The sequence below is a fragment of the Guillardia theta genome (assembly GCF_000315625.1).
Source record: "Guillardia theta CCMP2712 unplaced genomic scaffold GUITHscaffold_2, whole genome shotgun sequence".
Lineage (NCBI taxonomy): Eukaryota > Cryptophyceae > Pyrenomonadales > Geminigeraceae > Guillardia > Guillardia theta.
Window position 1 is genome coordinate 1,230,948 of NW_005434672.1, and position 17,216 is coordinate 1,248,163.

The 17,216-nt window shown below is 52.8% G+C and overlaps 6 protein-coding genes across 6 annotated transcripts; 3 read left to right on the forward strand and 3 right to left on the reverse strand.

The window, feature by feature from the left end:
* Positions 1 to 1,667: 1,667 nt before the first annotated feature.
* GUITHDRAFT_149952 (hypothetical protein) lies at positions 1,668 to 2,438 on the forward strand (the record flags this gene model as incomplete). Its single annotated transcript, XM_005842008.1, has 4 exons — positions 1,668 to 1,685; positions 2,007 to 2,089; positions 2,137 to 2,200; positions 2,244 to 2,438. Coding segments are annotated over exons 1-4 (185 nt in total), but the record flags the coding sequence as incomplete, so codon positions are not given.
* GUITHDRAFT_132015 (hypothetical protein) lies at positions 2,428 to 5,144 on the reverse strand (the record flags this gene model as incomplete). Its single annotated transcript, XM_005842009.1, has 8 exons — positions 2,428 to 3,064; positions 3,115 to 3,187; positions 3,232 to 3,418; positions 3,445 to 3,791; positions 3,985 to 4,098; positions 4,151 to 4,220; positions 4,374 to 4,455; positions 4,477 to 5,144. The coding sequence occupies 8 exons, from the start codon at positions 5,142 to 5,144 to the stop codon at positions 2,428 to 2,430; spliced, it is 2,178 nt and encodes a 725-aa protein (XP_005842066.1).
* Positions 5,145 to 5,604: 460 nt separating this feature from the next.
* On the reverse strand, positions 5,605 to 6,797 carry GUITHDRAFT_132016 (hypothetical protein; the record flags this gene model as incomplete). Its single annotated transcript, XM_005842010.1, has 8 exons — positions 5,605 to 5,689; positions 5,734 to 5,813; positions 5,861 to 6,063; positions 6,146 to 6,308; positions 6,426 to 6,506; positions 6,544 to 6,619; positions 6,664 to 6,706; positions 6,758 to 6,797. 8 exons carry the CDS (start codon positions 6,795 to 6,797, stop codon positions 5,605 to 5,607), a joined length of 771 nt encoding a protein of 256 aa, XP_005842067.1.
* Positions 6,798 to 8,555: 1,758 nt separating this feature from the next.
* Positions 8,556 to 9,554, forward strand: GUITHDRAFT_99722 (hypothetical protein; the record flags this gene model as incomplete). The annotated part of the gene is made up of 1 exon (XM_005842011.1): positions 8,556 to 9,554. The coding sequence occupies one exon, from the start codon at positions 8,556 to 8,558 to the stop codon at positions 9,552 to 9,554; it is 999 nt and encodes a 332-aa protein (XP_005842068.1).
* A 109-nt stretch (positions 9,555 to 9,663) lies between these two features.
* GUITHDRAFT_132018 (hypothetical protein) lies at positions 9,664 to 12,636 on the reverse strand (the record flags this gene model as incomplete). The annotated part of the gene is made up of 15 exons (XM_005842012.1): positions 9,664 to 9,766; positions 9,813 to 9,841; positions 9,886 to 9,962; positions 10,075 to 10,126; positions 10,167 to 10,231; positions 10,273 to 10,324; positions 10,371 to 10,441; positions 10,493 to 10,539; positions 10,587 to 10,665; positions 10,749 to 10,810; positions 10,901 to 12,027; positions 12,079 to 12,116; positions 12,164 to 12,216; positions 12,263 to 12,303; positions 12,355 to 12,636. The coding sequence occupies 15 exons, from the start codon at positions 12,634 to 12,636 to the stop codon at positions 9,664 to 9,666; spliced, it is 2,178 nt and encodes a 725-aa protein (XP_005842069.1).
* A 686-nt stretch (positions 12,637 to 13,322) lies between these two features.
* GUITHDRAFT_99724 (hypothetical protein) lies at positions 13,323 to 17,215 on the forward strand (the record flags this gene model as incomplete). The annotated part of the gene is made up of 20 exons (XM_005842013.1): positions 13,323 to 13,329; positions 13,377 to 13,457; positions 13,502 to 13,556; positions 13,598 to 13,640; positions 13,702 to 13,766; positions 13,817 to 13,921; positions 13,977 to 14,091; positions 14,177 to 14,344; positions 14,431 to 14,792; positions 14,839 to 14,966; positions 15,147 to 15,438; positions 15,488 to 15,602; positions 15,744 to 15,851; positions 15,953 to 16,225; positions 16,277 to 16,319; positions 16,554 to 16,633; positions 16,681 to 16,728; positions 16,879 to 16,914; positions 17,039 to 17,099; positions 17,145 to 17,215. The coding sequence occupies 20 exons, from the start codon at positions 13,323 to 13,325 to the stop codon at positions 17,213 to 17,215; spliced, it is 2,256 nt and encodes a 751-aa protein (XP_005842070.1).
* Between the last annotated feature and the right edge of the window lies 1 nt (position 17,216).

The window sequence follows — 17,216 nt, forward strand, 5'->3', positions numbered from 1 at the left end:
GACACAAATCATTCATTTACTATTAATAAAATCAGATACAAGCTCTCCTTCACTCATTTGCTTCACTCATTTGCTTTCAAGGACATCAAACACAAGTTCTCTTGAAGCTGACACGTCTTCAATCCTCACAAGCCTCCCGCTCCTGTCGATGGAAGGCCTCCATGGGCTTCTGTGCGCTTCCTCGTACAGCATGTAGAGACCCCACGGCTGGAAATCTCCCCGGCTGTCGATGGAAGAGGCCCAAACATCCTTGACGTGTTCCAGCCGTGGCGATGAGGAGGGGGAGGAGGGCTTGGTTTCATGCTCACTGAAGCAGTCGAGGTTTCTCTGCGACGGTTGACAAATGAGATCATTGCGAGAGTGAGAGGAGATATTGGTGCAGCTCAAGCAGGTCATAGCAAAACACAGGATTGCTTCAGCGCAGTGCTGGTGGCGTGGAAGGACTCAGAGGGATAGGGAGGATGGGGAGGAGGAACTGATAAAGGCTGCGATCACATGGGACAGATTCGTATCCAAACTTCTTGGAGGAAGGGGGAACGTAAAGATGTCAAACAACTCGTTTCCATCCGCTGGTCCTTCGTGAAAGCGGGTCTTATGAGATCTCAACGCTTTTGTCTGGCTGCCTTGTTTTGACTGTCTCCTATAAAATAGTTTTAGCGGCTCACTGGCCCCTTGGCCGCGTGACCGGAGGACTCCGGGAATATCCGACCGATGCGCTAGAAGATCTTGAAGCCTCGTCACTGCTACACTATAACTTAACTTTGAGTAAACTTAGCTACACAATCACACTCACCGTACTATCACTACTACAACATTTTTCGTTTTACTCCACTACTGAGTCAGCGGCACGGGCGGCTTCAACGGGGGGGCCGCTGTTGGACCAGACTGAGGCCGCTCCCGGTCGGAGCCGAGAAGTTCAAGTTGCGGCTCAAATGGCCTCTTGCAGGACGATGGGTGATCCGACTTGCAAACGCATCCGGTCCAGGATCTTTCGTCAGCTCAAGGCCTCCCTGTCCTACGCTGCCATCATCGCGGGTGCATCCCGGTATGCGTCTCATTCCTTCGGCGGCGGCCACCGCGACATCGCTGGCATGGCGGCGCGGGGGGATTGTCCAGCGCGCCGTTAAGTGAAGGTATCAGTTAAGTTTGGGGGACAGCAGTTGGCAGGATTGGGTTTGGTTCTCGCTGTCTTTTCTCTTCTCGCCGTTTGGCCTGTGCGACAGTGTCAGGGTCAAGCCTCCTCGACTCTCCTGATTGTCCTCGTACTGATCTTTACCTTAACTTTGAGTAAAGAAAGCTCAAAGCCTGGAAAAGCCTTGATCTTTCTGCAAGTTCGCCGGGAAGTTCAATTGGCGAGGAAAATCCGTTCACCGAGAGACTGAGACGCCGTCCGACGACGAGGCTGGCCCAGACGGACCGGCCCGGCGCCGGACGGTCCCGGGGGCCCCGGACACCGAGCGTCAGGCCACGGGCCGGGCCGGGCCGGGCCCCGGGGGACTCAGGGCCGCGAGTCACAGTCGGACCGTCTCAGGCTTCAACGGCCGCTACGGCGTCCGGCCAGGCTGCCGCTCAGCTGTCAGGCCAGTGTGCCGGGCCGCGCGGCCCGGGCCCCGGTCGGCGCGGCGGGCGCGGCCTGGGCTTGAGGAGGGACGTGGACCCAGTCTCCCGAAATAGAACGAGCAATGGTGAGTTGCGAGTCTGATGAAGATGAAACTGCATGGAGGGAGGGGGAGAAGGATCAGAGGAGGAAGACATGGAGTAGTGGAGCATCAGGAGGGAGGAAGGGGGGAGTGAAGGGGGGCGGAGAGGGAGGAATGGTGGGAGAGAAAGAGGGAGAGGAGGGGAAAGAAAGCAGATTTCCAAGCAGTGATAAGTGTATAACACCATTACCGATGAGATAAATGAAGAATGAAGGTAGTATACTTATCCATTATTTTTATGTAGAAGAGGCTCAAAGACGGAAAGAAGGAGAAAGAAGTGAAATAGTCTTGATGCTATAATTGCAGTTCGCTCTCGCGCAGAAGTACAATGCCTTGAAGGGCCACCAACTCCAAGTCCTTGATGGCAATGGCGAGCCAGAGCTCGACAGGTACTTGTAGTGTGAGAGCTTATGATGGCCTGACTCGACTGCTCTAGCTACCTCGCCATGCCCAACAACACCTCCGATGGCGACTTGTGGAACCCCCTGACTCGGAGACTTGTATGATGTCAACTCGATTGGATGCTGGCTGACGCTGCTGCAGGCTGCGCCATCGCCTACGACACCACCCCAGCATAAGTTTGCCACGGTGATGCGAGAGAGTGCAGAGCATGAAGCAGGTCAAGTTTATTGTAGAATATGACAGCGTAGCAAGTTGTGCTGTCTTGCAAGATCGCGAAGTCTCCTGATGCTCGCAGTCGCTTGAAAGTTTTTGTTCAGTGTGAAGCTCAAGAAGCTGAGTTGATTATCCATCCCTCTCCATCCATACGGTTGGAACCGTTTCGTGTCTCTTCAATCAGTCTTACAATTTCTTCCTCCGTCGAATCGTCTGTGCTTCCCGCCTCTTGTTTGTTCTCCGCTTTGGCCTGGCAGCTTCTGTCCATGAGCTCGTTACAGTTTTCCTCCTCTTTATGCTCCTGCGCCATCTCAAACAGCCTCGTGTAAAACTTGGCGTAGTCCGGGTCAATCCCCTTGCCCTCAACCTTCATCCGTTGAGGTGAAGCATCGGAAGAGACATCAGAAAACCTTGAACTATGTGAGATTGCATCCTCATCTTCAGAGAGTTCAGAAGATTCTTCCTTGCGATCTCGGTCACCGTCGCTCTCGTTCTCTTTGCCGTCAAGAGCATCCGAAGAATCTGGTCGGGCCCCAGGCTGAAACATCTTCTGTATGTTCAGCTTCTGACGGAACTTGGCCAGTCTCGCATCTCTTCTGCTCCATTTCTCCTTCTCCTTCTTCTCCTCCTCCTCCCGTTTCTGTCTGCAGCGTAACCTCTTCCTTCCAAAACCCTCAAGGCTCACCTTGGCCTCCAGTTTCCGTCGAGCATCTTGAACTCGCTGCGCGGCTCGTTGCATGCAGACAGCCCTGAAGCACAAGAGATTTACAGATTTGACAAGGCAGTAGGGGGAAACGACCTCATGTGCTGAAGGTATTTGGCCTCCTCTGAGTCCAACCCATTCGTTGGCTCGTCTGCTCGGGAAGAACGATCTGAGGAATGTCAGGAGAGGAACAGACAGGCAGTCGTATGTCACCTGATGATTCTTTCTTGAACCTTTCAAGCAGGTTCTTCTGTAGCATGCTCTTTGTTTTCATCTGTAGCATCTGCAGCTTCTCTTTCTTGAGAGCTTTTTCCTGCCGCTGTGCTTCCTCCTCCTTTGACTTGGCATTCTTCAACTCTGCTGCAGCTTTCCTCGCTCTTTCTGCAATCTTCCGCTTGTCCTTTCGAGAAGAAGGTTGCAACCTACTGAAAGCAGAAGCTGAGTTTCCAGCTCCTGGGTCTGTTGCTGCTGTTGCTTGGCCTGCTTGTAATCTTGAACCTTCTCCTCGGTCTTGGTTGTTCGAGCTAGGAGGTGCCAAGTTCTGTCTAGTTGTTTGGTCACGCGAAGATTTCTTAATAGCAATATGAGGACCAGGACTAGAATGGCCGGGAATGAGAAGAGGAGGAACTGCATTGCGAGGAGGTATTGGACGGGGAGGAGAATGAGGCATAGGATGTGACGCATGAGAAAGATGTTGAGCGGGAGGGTGTAGTGCAGGGCGATGGAAGGCAGTAAGAGGAGATTCATGCTTTGTTTCGCCATCATCTCTCGTCCTGGAAGAGAAAGTCAAGTCGAACAGCCCGCTCTTGCTATCCGAACTCTCCGAAGGAATCGGGCTCGTTCCAGGATGAAATTTTGGTTTCTCCGGTGGGGCAGATGGCCGGGGATGAGAGCCATTGGGTTTCGGAAATGAAGACGCCAGAGGGTCAGGATGTTCAGGGCTGACAACCTTAAGAATTCCTTGACCCTTTGCTTTCAGGGGTTTGCTCGTAGGAGTGGCAAATGCTTCTGATAAATTGATCGTTGGATATTTGCTGGACACGTTCTCCTTGGAGTTCTTCCTCGATCCCTCATGCTCTCCTGTGCGAGGCTCTGTCAGTTTATAGGAGAGAGGAAGAGTGAAGACATGAACCTCTGCCACATGATGGTGAGACCGGAGGAACAACTACTCTTTGGTATGGAGGGACCCCTTCCATTCCAGACTGCACATGGCGAAAGATTCTGTTTCGTCCCTCCTGATCTTTTGATGCACTTAATCCTCGACTCTTCTTACATGATAGAGGTTGATGGTCTGGTTTCTTCGAAGAAGAAACTTGTGATATGTATTCTTTTCTCCTCTTGTCTTTGTGCCACACCAAGTAAGCATTGCAGTGCTGGACAAGCTGAGGGATTCCCAGCGCCATTCCAGCGGTGATCAAAGAATTAATCCCAGAAGAACTGAATCCAATCCACTCACACCTGCTAGCAAGCTCCAACTCTCTTTGTGTCTCAAGTTCGTGAGATTGATTGAGGAGGGAATATCCAGCAAATTCGCTGCTGATCATGTTCCTAAGTCTCGCAATGACAGCGAAATCCTTGAGGATCTCTTCGTCAAGGTTGATCACTCTCTCTGATCTCTCCGCCAAATTCCTTCGGATTTCCTGCAAAGCCACGGAATGTTGCCTGCTGGTCAGAGCACCTGCAAGCGATGCAATCTTGTGTCTGAGCACCAAAATCTCGTTCACTTCTCTCGAGCTCGCAGCATCGACGAGAGATCTTCGAATCGAGTTCAGCGCTCCCATCACCGTCTCCATCTGTGCCTGACAAGTAGCTGAATCACGCACCATAGCATCTTCTTCCACTCTCTCAGCACATGACTTCCAATCCTCGAAAATTTTCGGGTTTTGTAAGTAACCAATCAGTCTTTGTGCAAAGCTGATGTCGAAAAGTTCATCAGTGTTCCGTATAAATCCGTAGCAATCCAGAAGCCATTGCTCGACCATCCTCTCGTCAACGTCGAAGCTGCCTTCTCGCTCGCTCTCGAGGAAGCGTTTTCGAATCAGGTCGCTACCTCGGACCACACACGCAAACTCCTCCTCACTTAGCTGGAGAGCAGCTGACGGACGAGAAGCCTCGCCCTCGATCATGTGCCAGCTCCATCCTCCCTCCCTCCTCCTCCACCCCCATCCCCTTCTCACCATCTCGCTAACCCATCCTGCTTGGTGCCATCGTACGGATCAGAGTTTGACGCAGCCGTTACAAAGGGGGTTACACAAAGGCAGCCGTTGTCAGGCGGTCTCTCGGGGTGGGGTAGTTCAGTGATGTTTGGGGGGTACACCGATCCCCCGGCGGCGTGGGCCCCGGGCCTCCGTTCTTTTCATGCAGCAGTGCCAGTATATGATCGCCGTCTCACTGCCAGCCATACTTCGCCGTAACAGCAAGAGGCGTCCGTCGATCAGGTTCTTGTCTTTTTACGACAAAGTATAGTTCTCTCACAAAAGCTGTTGCCGAATAGCCACTCGACCTGGAAGTCTTCAAACTGCGAGCACCTAGAGCCGGAGATGGGACCGTGTCAGTCAGTGACATGGCTGAACGACATGTCAATCTTTACAGCATGGACTTGCACTCCTCCACGCGCGTGACTGCCACTCCCGTCGGACTCGCCCTGGCTCTCAGTTCAGGCAATGGAAACCTTGATAGGGGCAAGGGCAGGCGGATGGCAGGAGGATCAAGAACCTTTTTGGCAGCTTCACTGTGAGGATCAGCAGACCCCCGGGGGCAAGGAAGTTGGCGATGGGCAGCACCAAGTTTCGAACCTTCGAGGAGTCAAACTCGACTAGGAGTTCATGAAAGAAGTTGACACCGTATCCCGAGCGTCGTTGTTGCTGTCACACATCAAGACTCCAAAAGGAGACCAGCTGATGTTTGTAAGACTCTCACCATCGCCCGCGTTGCTTGTGTTTGAGGATTTAGCGTTCTCGTCAATAACAAGCGCTGCCTGTTGCGCTTTCATTTGTAAATGCGTGATCTTGCTCTTGCACGAGTCCAACTTCGGGTCCAGCTGACCTGCTGGGAAGTCAGGGAAGTAAACGACAAAGGCACAAGAAAAGAGCAACCAGGATCGATCGCAAGTACATGTTTGACGCACGATTGCCGCGCCATGTGCCGCTGTTTGACGTCAGCTGGACCTCTTGCTTAGGAACACATACCGTCCAGCCTCCCGGGGCAGCTCCTACGTCACAGACAGTAAAAGGAAGGAAACTTGGCTTCCAATGGTAGGGGCGGCGAGACAAATCTACGATAGAGCCCTCCTGCATTCACTTCAACCGAATTGAAAAGAACATCAAGACTGCCGACTTTGTCTCCCGATTCCAACCCAACAATCTGTCGCTTTCCCGTCAACATCTAACTTTAGCTTGTCTTTGCACCTGCATCGCCTCGAACAGTTTGAAGGTTGCATGATTCAACGGATCGCTGGTCGAAGTCAGGCTTTCCTCGCTCTCGCTCGCCTGGCAATAACATACAGTGAATTCACCGAGTCATTACATTCAAGGCTAGGTCAACTTCATCTTTCTCCGTATGATTCGATCTTTTTCCTGCTATCCGATGTTTCTCCTCTTGTCTTTGATAGTATCAGTGTGATAAAATTCTTACTGCAGCTCTCACTGTAGGTTCATCAGTCGGTCGAACCATTCTTTGCCCTCACAGACTGTCGCATGGGTCAATGAGCTTTCACGATGTTTGACAATGTGCGTCACACCATCCCATAACACTGTTTCTTTATGAGTCTTCTCATCCATCCTGAATTCAGTCACTGTTAGATCACCTTTCTTCTTCAGCTCAAGGCAAGGATCACGTGGAAAGTGAAAGGAGGAGGTGTGTGAATTTTGTCGGGCTAAGAACATATCCTTGCTCTTCTAAGATCTTGTCGAAGTCAACCAAGTCAGACTCCATCTGCAAGAGTGACCAACAACACCGTAGAAAGAGAATTGTGGTGTGAAGGAGGAAAGGCCTGCAGTCGGATTGCTGCCTTGGGCGGAAGAAGGGATTTCATCCTCGCTAGTTCGCCTCTCTGCCATCGCATGTGAGCTGAGGAGGAAGAGAGCTTCTGCAAGTACTTCATCATGAGAAAGGAAGAGTGTCGGGAAAAATCTGTAGCTTCTTCGTGCAAACCCATCTCTGCCGTTGCACAATTTACGCAAAGTTTCCCAGAGGCGATCCCGCATTCCATTTATGTCATTGTTTGTTTGAGAGACATCTGCCAAGACTGCCCCGACATGATCTCTACCCGAAAACACCTGATGCAGATATGCAGTGCTTTCAAAGAACATCTACATGGAACGGATGGTAAGCCAGGGGCAAAGCGGAATCCTGGCAAGACGTACCCTGAATCTTTCCGTGAGGGTTTCGTCGCAGCTCAGAGACAAGCACGCATGAATCTGCGCTCCTGACGAGTCTGGATCTGCTGTTTGGCTCATCTTCGAGCCCTCGACGGTGCCTTCCCTATCAAAAGTTTAGCCTCCGATGCCTTCATTATCAAAAGTTGAGCCTCCAAATGCTCGCCTCCTGCTGTGCGGCCACGCATCCTATATACCAGTCTCATCTCATCTCGTCTCATTTCGTCTTGTCTCGTCTCATCTCATCTCATCTCATCTCGTCTCGTCTCGTCTCATCTCGTCTCATCTCGTCTCATCTCGTCTCATCTCGTCTCATCTCGTCTCATCTCGTCTCATCTTGTCTCGTCTCGTCTCGTCTCGTCTCGTCTCGTCTCGTCTCATCTCATCTCGTCTCGTCTCGTCTTGTCTCATCTTGTCTCGTCTCATCTCATCTCATCTTGTCTCGTCTCGTCTCGTCTCATCTCATCTCATCTTGTCTCGTCTCGTCTCGTCTCGTCTCGTCTCGTCTCGTCTCGTCTCGTCTCGTCTCGTCTCATCTCATCTCGTCTCGTCTTGTCTCATCTCGTCTCATCTCATCTCATCTTGTCTCGTCTCATCTCGTCTCATCTCATCTCATCTCATCTCATCTCATCTCGTCTCATCTCGTCTCGTCTCGTCTCGTCTCGTCTCGTCTCGTCTCGTCTCGTCTCGTCTCCCCTCCCCTTTCCCTCGACCTGAGCTGCGTCCCCCGACACCATTGTTCGACAAAGAACATATAAAACAAGTTTTATCAGTGCCGGAATCCCAAACCTAAAACTCGCTTTTTTAAAAGCCGGGGCATGGCCGACAAGAATGAAGGGGTTGATGCGGATCTTCGGGTTTATCCTTCTCCTCTCGCTGCTCCAGCTGCTCCTCATCGGCAGGAGAGCTTCGTCTCGTCCTCGTCCTAGACTTCTCGGCAACCTCCGACCAGACGCTCGAGCAGACAGGAGGAGCGAACTGGACTCACTGAGGGTTGAGATAGCTGATGCTAAGAGAGTCCTCAGCAACATCCAGCACTCCTTACTCGACTGTCAGGACTCCGAGTTGCTCTCCTCCACCAGTCCAGCCCCTTCACATGAGCCCAGCTCCCCTTCTGCTGTACCAGCGATCCCTCCAGCTTCCCCCCGCCAATCGCTTTCCATGGCTTCGGCATCACCTGCTCCATCTTCTCTCTTGTCAGCCCGTCCCCTCAGCCCTTCTCATCCGACGGAGCCAGCCAAGGATCAGTTCCAAGAGTTGCCTCACACAAATTCGTCTTACAGCAACTCTGACTGTGACATCATGGTGAACATCATGACGACAGTGATAGAAGCTGGGGATGAGCTGAAAGAAAAGGCACAACTCAACGCTCTTGCATCTCTTTCCCGTCTGCAGAGCGCGAGCTTGGGCCAGATCCGAGTATGGTTGTTCACGACATCCTTGTACTGGTCAGAGGTTGCGATGGGTTTTGGGATTAGAGTGGTGGACAAGTTCGAGACTAACTCAGCGGGCACTCCCATGTTCTCATACCTGTTCCAACATGTTGAGAATGTTGACTTGTGTGCTGTCAAGAGTCGGTTTGTCTTCGATGGGTATGTGAACGGCGACATCATCCTCACGAGTCGAGTGCATTTGACTCTGACTGAAGTCATGCGGAGATGGTCCGGCCCATTGCAATCAGGGGAGCGACAGGGAGTGCTGGTGATAGGAAGGCGTCACAACGTGGAGTATCAGGGGCAGCTGCTGGGAAGCGATCGGGAGGTGGAGGAGCTGGTGGGGTTTGCGGAGATGTTTGAGAGCTACGCCATGGACTACTTCTTCTTCTCGAGAGGCTGGATGAGTTGGAATGACATCCCTAGCTTTGTGGTGGGCAGGAGAGCCTACGACAACTGGCTGGTGGACCATGCCTTCCACCGCCCGGCCGTCGACCTCATCGATGCCACCGCAAGCATCTTCGCGCTCCATCTGACGGGGTCGGACGGCATTCGAGCAGGACACAACAAGGGGAGCGACAACGACCACAACGTGCTGGCAGTGAACCCCTTGACGATGAGCGTGGTCAGCGAGGTGGAGTGGGATCACGGGACGACAGATCATGCGGGCTACTACACGCAGATGATGGGAGGGCAGGTCTTGATCTACTCGCGCCCGGTGTGGTGACGTCAAGAGCGAATGCTCACGTGTACAGTGACGAAGTGGAAACTCGTCGAATAACGTTTTTTACATGTCCAAAAACTCCTCCCCATGCTCACCCTCCATCGTGATTGCGTCACTGCGAAGGAGCTTTTTCCTCCATCTCGGAAGGGAGGGGCATGGCGAGCGCATTCCGAGCGATGTTGGAGACATCCATGCAGTAGACTAGCTGCTTCCACCTGCCAGGTTGTCAGCCATCGCCTTCACCTCCCTGACTTGTCTCACACTCTCGGAAAGTCTTCATGCTGCAAAACCTGGCTAGGAGTCAGCTGGAAACCTCAGCTTCACATCTCCTCACCGTCTTCGCAAGAGCTTCTCCGTGCGCGCGAGCCGATTCTCTGTGCTCCCTCGACAACATTTTGATCATGCTTCGACCTGCAGGAGCCTCAACACCACATGCGTTGAAGCTCAGGGAGGCGAGCGAGCAAGGTGGAGTAGAAATGGCACAAGGACAGGAGGGGGGAGAGAGAGGAACAGAAGGACATACCTGTAGGCGAGGAGACCAGCTCGCGTAAAGAGGACCCAATCTTGTACAGATGCTGAAAGATCGTCAGTTGGGAAGCTACTCGCAGGTTTCACCTGTTCCCTCTCAGTATCTCCCGGCAACGATCGACGAGACAAGTTGAAGAGCGACGTGACGAAACCTTGCCGGCATGTCAGGCCTCTCACAAACCCTCTAGTTCACCAGCAGCAAAAATCATCCACAAGGGCCCGGAGTCTTTCGGGTCGATGATGCTCTAGAACATTCCTGTTAGGTCAAGCATACTTCTTCCTCCCCATCACCTTGAACTTGTCGCAGACCTTTCGGAATCGCGAACTTCCGCTAAGGAGCGTCAGGGTCACTAACCCGAGTCCTTTGACAACCCACATCAAACTTGATTCTCCTCGCCTTCCTCCGCACTTACCCCACATATCATTGCTCATCATGCGCCTTCCCGTCATGATTCTCGTGCTAACGTGGAGCCGTCACGGTTGATTCCCCTCATGTTTCAGGTTTACCTCACGACAGGATCGACCGTCAGCATCTTTGTGGTGGCGCGTGTGAGGGCCGGAAGGTCTCCGAGCCAATATTCATCGCCTGAGCAGTCAACCATCACGGAGAACCCAGCTCCTCCCTCCTCGTCCCCTCTCCTTCCCGCTCTTGCTCCTCTCGTCGCTTACCGACGTTCAAAATGTTCGCCATTTTCACATCTCCATGTGCTACGCCGCAAGCATGCATACACCTAGCATCGCATTAGTTACTCGCCATCTCTTCCCCTTTGCTCTCCACATCCTCCTCCTCCTCAGGACAAGTGAGATCTAGAGAGACTGACCGCAGCGATTTCCCTATATCTTCCAAGACCTTGATAGCAATATTGCGAGGAGCACCGGCACGCCACTTGCTTCTGGCGGTCGAGCCGAGATCTCCCTCTGCAAGCTCGAAGACAGAGCACAGGAGGCGGACATTGCGATAACCCTCCTGCCCCTGAGCGCCTGTTCCCTTCGAGTCTGGGTTGCACAGAACGTCCGCAAGCTCACGGCCTTTGATCCGCCTCGTCCAATCATTCTCTGTCAGACTTTGATTTTCGTTCTCCGGCACTGGCTCCATGTAAATCGTGTGCCAGAACCAGAGCAGAGGCATCAAGATCATACTGTTCCTCCTCTCTTCGATCGACGACGAGATTAGAATGCCCCCATTCTGCGACGGTTTCTCTCGTGCTTTGCGCAGCAGTCGATTTCTTTGCTTCACAACATGCTTCGAGAAGGCTTCGACGGTTGGCTCCTGGTAGCATCGCACGATTGAAGTCTGATTCCACACCTGCACGGGAACATTCACGCTCATCCCCCGGTCCTCGCGGAAGACAGGAGGAGGCTTGTCTTCCTTCACAGCGTTGGCTGCCTTCATCCCAAACATGTCAAGGACAAGGTGGAATGCCAACCAAGCAGCAGCATCCAGAGAGCTTCTCATTGGTTCAAGTCGAAACGCGACTTTGTTCTCTCTGTCCATCAAAACACACGCAAACCCCCCCTTGGAGTGTTCCGGCGGTGTCATATCAGAGCTGTCCTTCGTTGGATCGACAGTAAGATTGCCACTGGTGTCAGCAGAGCTTCCAGAAATGTTCATGTCTGCCATTTGCGCTCGCCATTCGAGAATTTGTTCCATTCTTGCCTTGAACGCTTCGACCACCTTATCGCTGGTACGATCAAGAGCATCTCTCTCCGCATCAAATCGTTTCTGCAGATCTTTCGTCATCGATCCATTCAAGGACATCTTTGATTCTCGATGAGTCGCCATCAGTTCAGTTATGTTCTTGAGTTGCTCCATCAGCGGTGCTCCATGATCGATGCTGCTGGTGCCCTCAGTCGGAGTTTCACCGCTTGTCGCCTTCTCCTGCAGTTCACAGTCAATGGCCTGTAGCGAAGCTTCATCACGATGAAACACTTTGCTCAGCCTTGTTGCCTGGAATCAAAATCGTCAAGGGATTCAACTTCACGATATCTGTACATTCACCTGTCTTAGCGCAGTTTTGGCCATCTTGTTTTGTAAAGCTTCGGCATGGAGGTCAATGGAGACATGGTTGATGTTTCAGGGATACCTTCCACTGTCTTCTGGACATCATCGCCATCCTCAGCATCGACATTCTTCTTCCTGCATTTCAGCAACTCAGTTTGTATCCCCCCCACGCCAGGCTCACCTTGGTTGACGTCTTGGCTTTTCCTGCAGATTGAGACCATCCTGAAGCAGAGGAGGGTAAGAGAGCGGCGCATGACACGGAGATGCACTCACGTCCTTCCTCCGTTTGTTTCTGAGCTTGACTGAATCCGACCCCCCTCGTAAAAGAATAGTACGTGCGCTGCAATATTTGAAATCTGTTCGGCAATCCGGGCTTGTTCCCTTGGACATGAGCTTCAGTCGCTCTGTGAGCTGTGGAGAGCGATGCAGCAGGTCTAACTCCTTCATGGAAGTCCAGATGCTGCCCGTATGCTCTGTTATGATCGGTTGCACATTGACTTGAGCAAAAGAACAGGAGCTGAGGATCGCTACCATCAGGGTCGCAGATAAGACCATACCTTCGAACTCAACCCGTCCTCACATCCAGCAGTTCAGTATCTCCATCTCCATATGCCAGGACTGTGTCTCTTAACTGGCCCCCGTTGTTTTCTTCCCTGTCTGCTCCCTCCTTTTGTCGCACTGCCTCCTCTTTAAGGTATCATAATAGTTCAAGGATCCCACCAGCCCGTGATCTGTGAGCTCTTGCCTCTCCATGAGCTTTCTGTACTTGGTAGAGATTCAAGCATTGCTCTCTCCCTCTCTTACACGCCTCCGCCTCTCTCCCTCCGCCTCTCTCCCTCCCTCTTCCGCTCACACAGCTTCCCGCCATCATTCATACGGATCCCACCCCTCATCCCCCATCCTACACAAATCTTCACCCTCATACTCATCTTTTATAACCCCATGAATGCACATGCGGACCATGCAGCGAAGGGGTGAATGATGGCAGGACGCGAAGGGCGGGAAGAAGATTGATAGAGGAGAGGAGGAGAGAGAGAAGAGAGAAACGAGAAGAGAGGGTACGTAAAGGATAGGAGGAGAGAGAAGAGCCACTTGAGGGGAAGGGGGAGAAGCCATGGGATGTGCACGAGAGGCATGGTGTACTTGTGTTGGGATGTGAGACTGACGTGTCCGCAGCGGATTCCTCGCCCTCCTGATATCTTTCTTCTTGACTGATCGTTGTTATCGTCAGCTTGACAGTCATGCAAGGTAACAAGACACCTTTCAGTTGCCAAGGCTCTGATGAGCACGTACAGCAGTGACATTCCCCAAGCCTGACAAGTCGGGGATCCTGGTTTCTCTCGGGTTTTCTCTGGACGGGATGATGCTGACAGGAGGTGAGTGCTGCTGATGACTGCTTATCCCTCTGAGCTCCTACAAGGCGACAACAATGGTCAGGTTCACGTCTGGATGAACAACGGGCAGCAGAAACAGTCGTACAGTCAGTGACTAAGTTTCCTCGCTGAGTTTCCTGCAGTTGGTCTCACTTGCTCACGTCAAAAGCTCACAAGGGCGATGTGGTACGACCTCCTGTCCCGCTTCAACCTCCCCCTTCTCCTCTTCTCGCTCACTCGCCTTCAGGTCAGCTGTGTGTGGTCGTCGTCAAGGAAAAAAGGATTTCATTTCCTCACAGCCGGGCATGACAAGTAAGGCATGTACACACAACGAGGAGTTTCTGATGGATGAGCTTCTTCAGAGATGTCAAATTTTGGATGTTCAAAGACGGGAGTTACGGTCAGGCTTGCAACGTCATCGCAACGTTCCACACACAGCACACTGAGCACATCAGCGATTGTGTGTGGTATCTTTATGACCTCCTGTTGACAAGGATCAATTGACAAGTTCGTACTTGACAGGAAGGACTTTCGTGGCACAGAACTACTTCTGACAGCAGGAGGTGACTGCAGCGTTCGCATCCATGGCAAGACAGGGCAAGGGATGTCAGATTGGTCGTGTGTGACAGTCCTCAAAGTAAGAGCAGAATCGTTTCCTCTCGCCTTCGTCCCTCCTCTCCACCTCTCTTCTCTCTGCTCGTCTTGAGCTGACTGGTTCTCAGGAGCAGAAGGGAAACATTGTAGGCATCGATGTGTCTATCTCAGACGACAACAAGCTGTCGATTGTATCGTCTTCATTCGATAAGACGGCTGTCATCTGGAGTTGCTCTGATGACCTTGAGGCTCTTGTGGAGGGCAAGTGCAAGGACGCTGAGCATTGGAGCCTTAAGGTTTTCTGCTCCTCCTTTGCATGCTCCTCATTCTGTCTTCATGCCCTCGTTCCTCTCTCCTTTGCTCTGACTGATAGACGTGGCAGACCCTCGCTGGCTCTGAAGTGTCGCAACATGGCGGCGATCGCCGCGTGAGCTTCTGCCCGACGGACGGGGGGCTGGTGGCGGTGGCGTGCGGGAAGGAAGTGCATCTCTGGGAGGAGTGGGAGGAGGAGAAGTCACCAGGAAGGAAGTGGGAGAAGACAGCAACATTACAGGGGCACGAGGGATACATTAACTCCTTGAGCTTCCGCGACGACGGGGTCCTGCTGGCCTCCTGCGATCACATGGGAGGAATCAAGATCTGGTCGAGGTTCTCGGGAAGCGAGAGAGAGGAAGTATGGGGCTGCATTCATGATGTTTCCGACAAACAAGGAACCTTGTGGAGCTGCTGCTTCGGGACCGCCCGGTAGGACGTTGACCGTGAAGTTTCCCGTCACTGACGATTTGTATAGATCAGCAGCAGTGATTGTGTTTGCTGGGTTTCAGGGATCTCCAGTCGGATCCGATAGCTCCTCCATCTGTGAGTTGCAGACTGAGAGGATCAGGAGAAATGATTCGAAACTGTTGGACGTTGCTCGAGGTGTGACGCTGACTACCTCTCCTCCCCACCAGTAGACACCTCCCTCTCTCTTTCTTCCACCATTTCTTTCCTCCTTCTTCCTCTCTCTCCAACGTCCTCCCTCCTCCTTGTCCTGCCGCCTCCTTCCTCCCTCTTCCGCCTCGCTTCCTCCCTCTCCCTCGTCTCATACGACTCCGACAGGAGTCTATGAGGTTGCGAACCTCGTTAAGGCGGAAGGAAACCAGAGGTACAAGGAGGGGCAGCATGAGCGAGCGAAGGAGGAATACTTCCGCTGCCTGTCGCTCTTTCCTTCCGAGCAAGAAACTGCCAACATCGAGAGCGATGAGCTGAAGGAGGAGCTGAAGGGTCTGAGAGCAACCTGCCACCTCAACCTTGCCGCTGTCTCCCTCCTCCTCTCCGACTTTCATCTCGCTGAGGAACACTCTTCTCTCGTCCTGCTCGCCGACCCCACCAATCCCAAGGGGCTCTACAGGTAGAGTTGCGCTCCTGCATGGTAGGATTCGTGACTTTCCGGCGAACAGGAAGGGGATGGCGCTGCTGGGTCAGGACAAGACGGAGGAAGCGACCAAGTGGATCATGGAGGCTGCCAAGTACATGCCCGAGGGAGATACGCAGTGCGCGACAGCGTTGCAGCAGGTAAGGGAGGAAAGCAGAAGAGCGGGAGAAGAGCAGAGACGAGGGGGGGCTGTAGCGGAAGTAGTTACAGCTTCAGGTGCTGGAGCAAGAGCATGAGCATGAGGTCCAACTGAACAACAGAAGTTCTCACACAGTTCGCAGATTGAACACACTAAAATGTACAACATGTTCGGCATTGGACAGGATGGAAAGTTTGCAATCAACGAGCTGTGCTACTCCTCATTGTTCTCTTGTTTGGAGCAGAAAGATGTGAGAATCATCTACCTCCTCCTCCTCCTCCTCCTCAATCACCAGCACCACTACTGCCAACTTCCAAATATTCTCTCGTCGTCCTCTGATTTCAGTCGCAGAAAAAAGTGGCAGACGAGCTGCTTTCTGTCCTCCGTGGCATTCATTCCGGGGAACTAGCCCTCACCAAGGACGGGGAGCAGCCTCCCGAGGTTGCGCGAGCTCTGGACAATCTCGATGCTCTCGTTGGCGATCAGGCGAGAGCTGATCTTCTCATGCCCCTCTACATGGACAAGTTCTCCCTCCTCGACCTCGTTCAGCCCTCTGCTCCCTTCGGCTGCTTCACTGGCTCCTTCCCCCCCAACCAGGGATGCAGCGCCTTCGCCCTCAGCCATGTGCGACTTCTTCCCTTCAAGGACAAGGAGAATGACGGGAGTTTCCAACAGGTCGACCTGACAGGAGCCGATCCTTCTGTCATCGCTGACGCAGGTTACATGGTTCCTCCCGGTCAGTCTCCCATGTCCCTCCTGTAACGTCCCACTTTTCCTCCACCCCCCTTTTCCTCTCTCCCTTTCACATCCTCCACTTCCTCTATCCTCCTTCATGTCCTCCCTTTACTTCTAGAATCTAGCTCAGAGGTTCTCTGTCTCCTCCCTCCCTATCTTTCGCTTCACTCCTTTCCACACTTTTGTGCCCGTCTTGCTTCTAGTGAAGACCTCACAGGTCCCAAGTGGCCGAAGAACAACGGGTTCCTACGCATCCTGCCGCTGCTCAACTTTCATCGCGTCATCCTCCCTCAGCCGGTGCGTCGAGGGCTGTTCGACTTCCACTTTCTGATCAAGAGGAGCAGGGCGACCTCGCTGTCTTCACGTGCGGTTATGTCGTAGAGAAGGACAAGGTAAGTCCCAGCTCGCCTCCAGCTCGCCCTTGCATGCGGGCTGAAGGGAGCATGCAGATCGGGTTCACTAGAGGTCAAGGTTGTCACGTGGGGGTAGTGGTGGAGGTGATTCTGTCTTCCTGCCGTTCCCGTCGGTTTGAAGACCTTCAGGTGAAGAGCAAGAGCGACGGATCATCCGAGGACGCGGTAATCCTCTCCTCCTTCCTCTCCCTGCCCCCTCCGTCCTCTCCTCCTGAAGTCCTCTGCGTGCTCCTAACCTCGCTGTTTTCCTGCCTCTCTTTCTTTGTCACAGCTGACGGCCATGGCATAGATCTGGATCCAGTCGAAATTTCAACGCAACCAGGATGTGGCTTATCGTCACAGGATCGACCGTAATTTGCTTTGCTGCAACCCCAGCCCCTCTCAACGTTCCCCAGATCTTCCTCCTCACATCTTCGACGTGGCTGGCGGCGGACCGTTTGTCTACTTCTTCCGAAGGAAAACGTGAA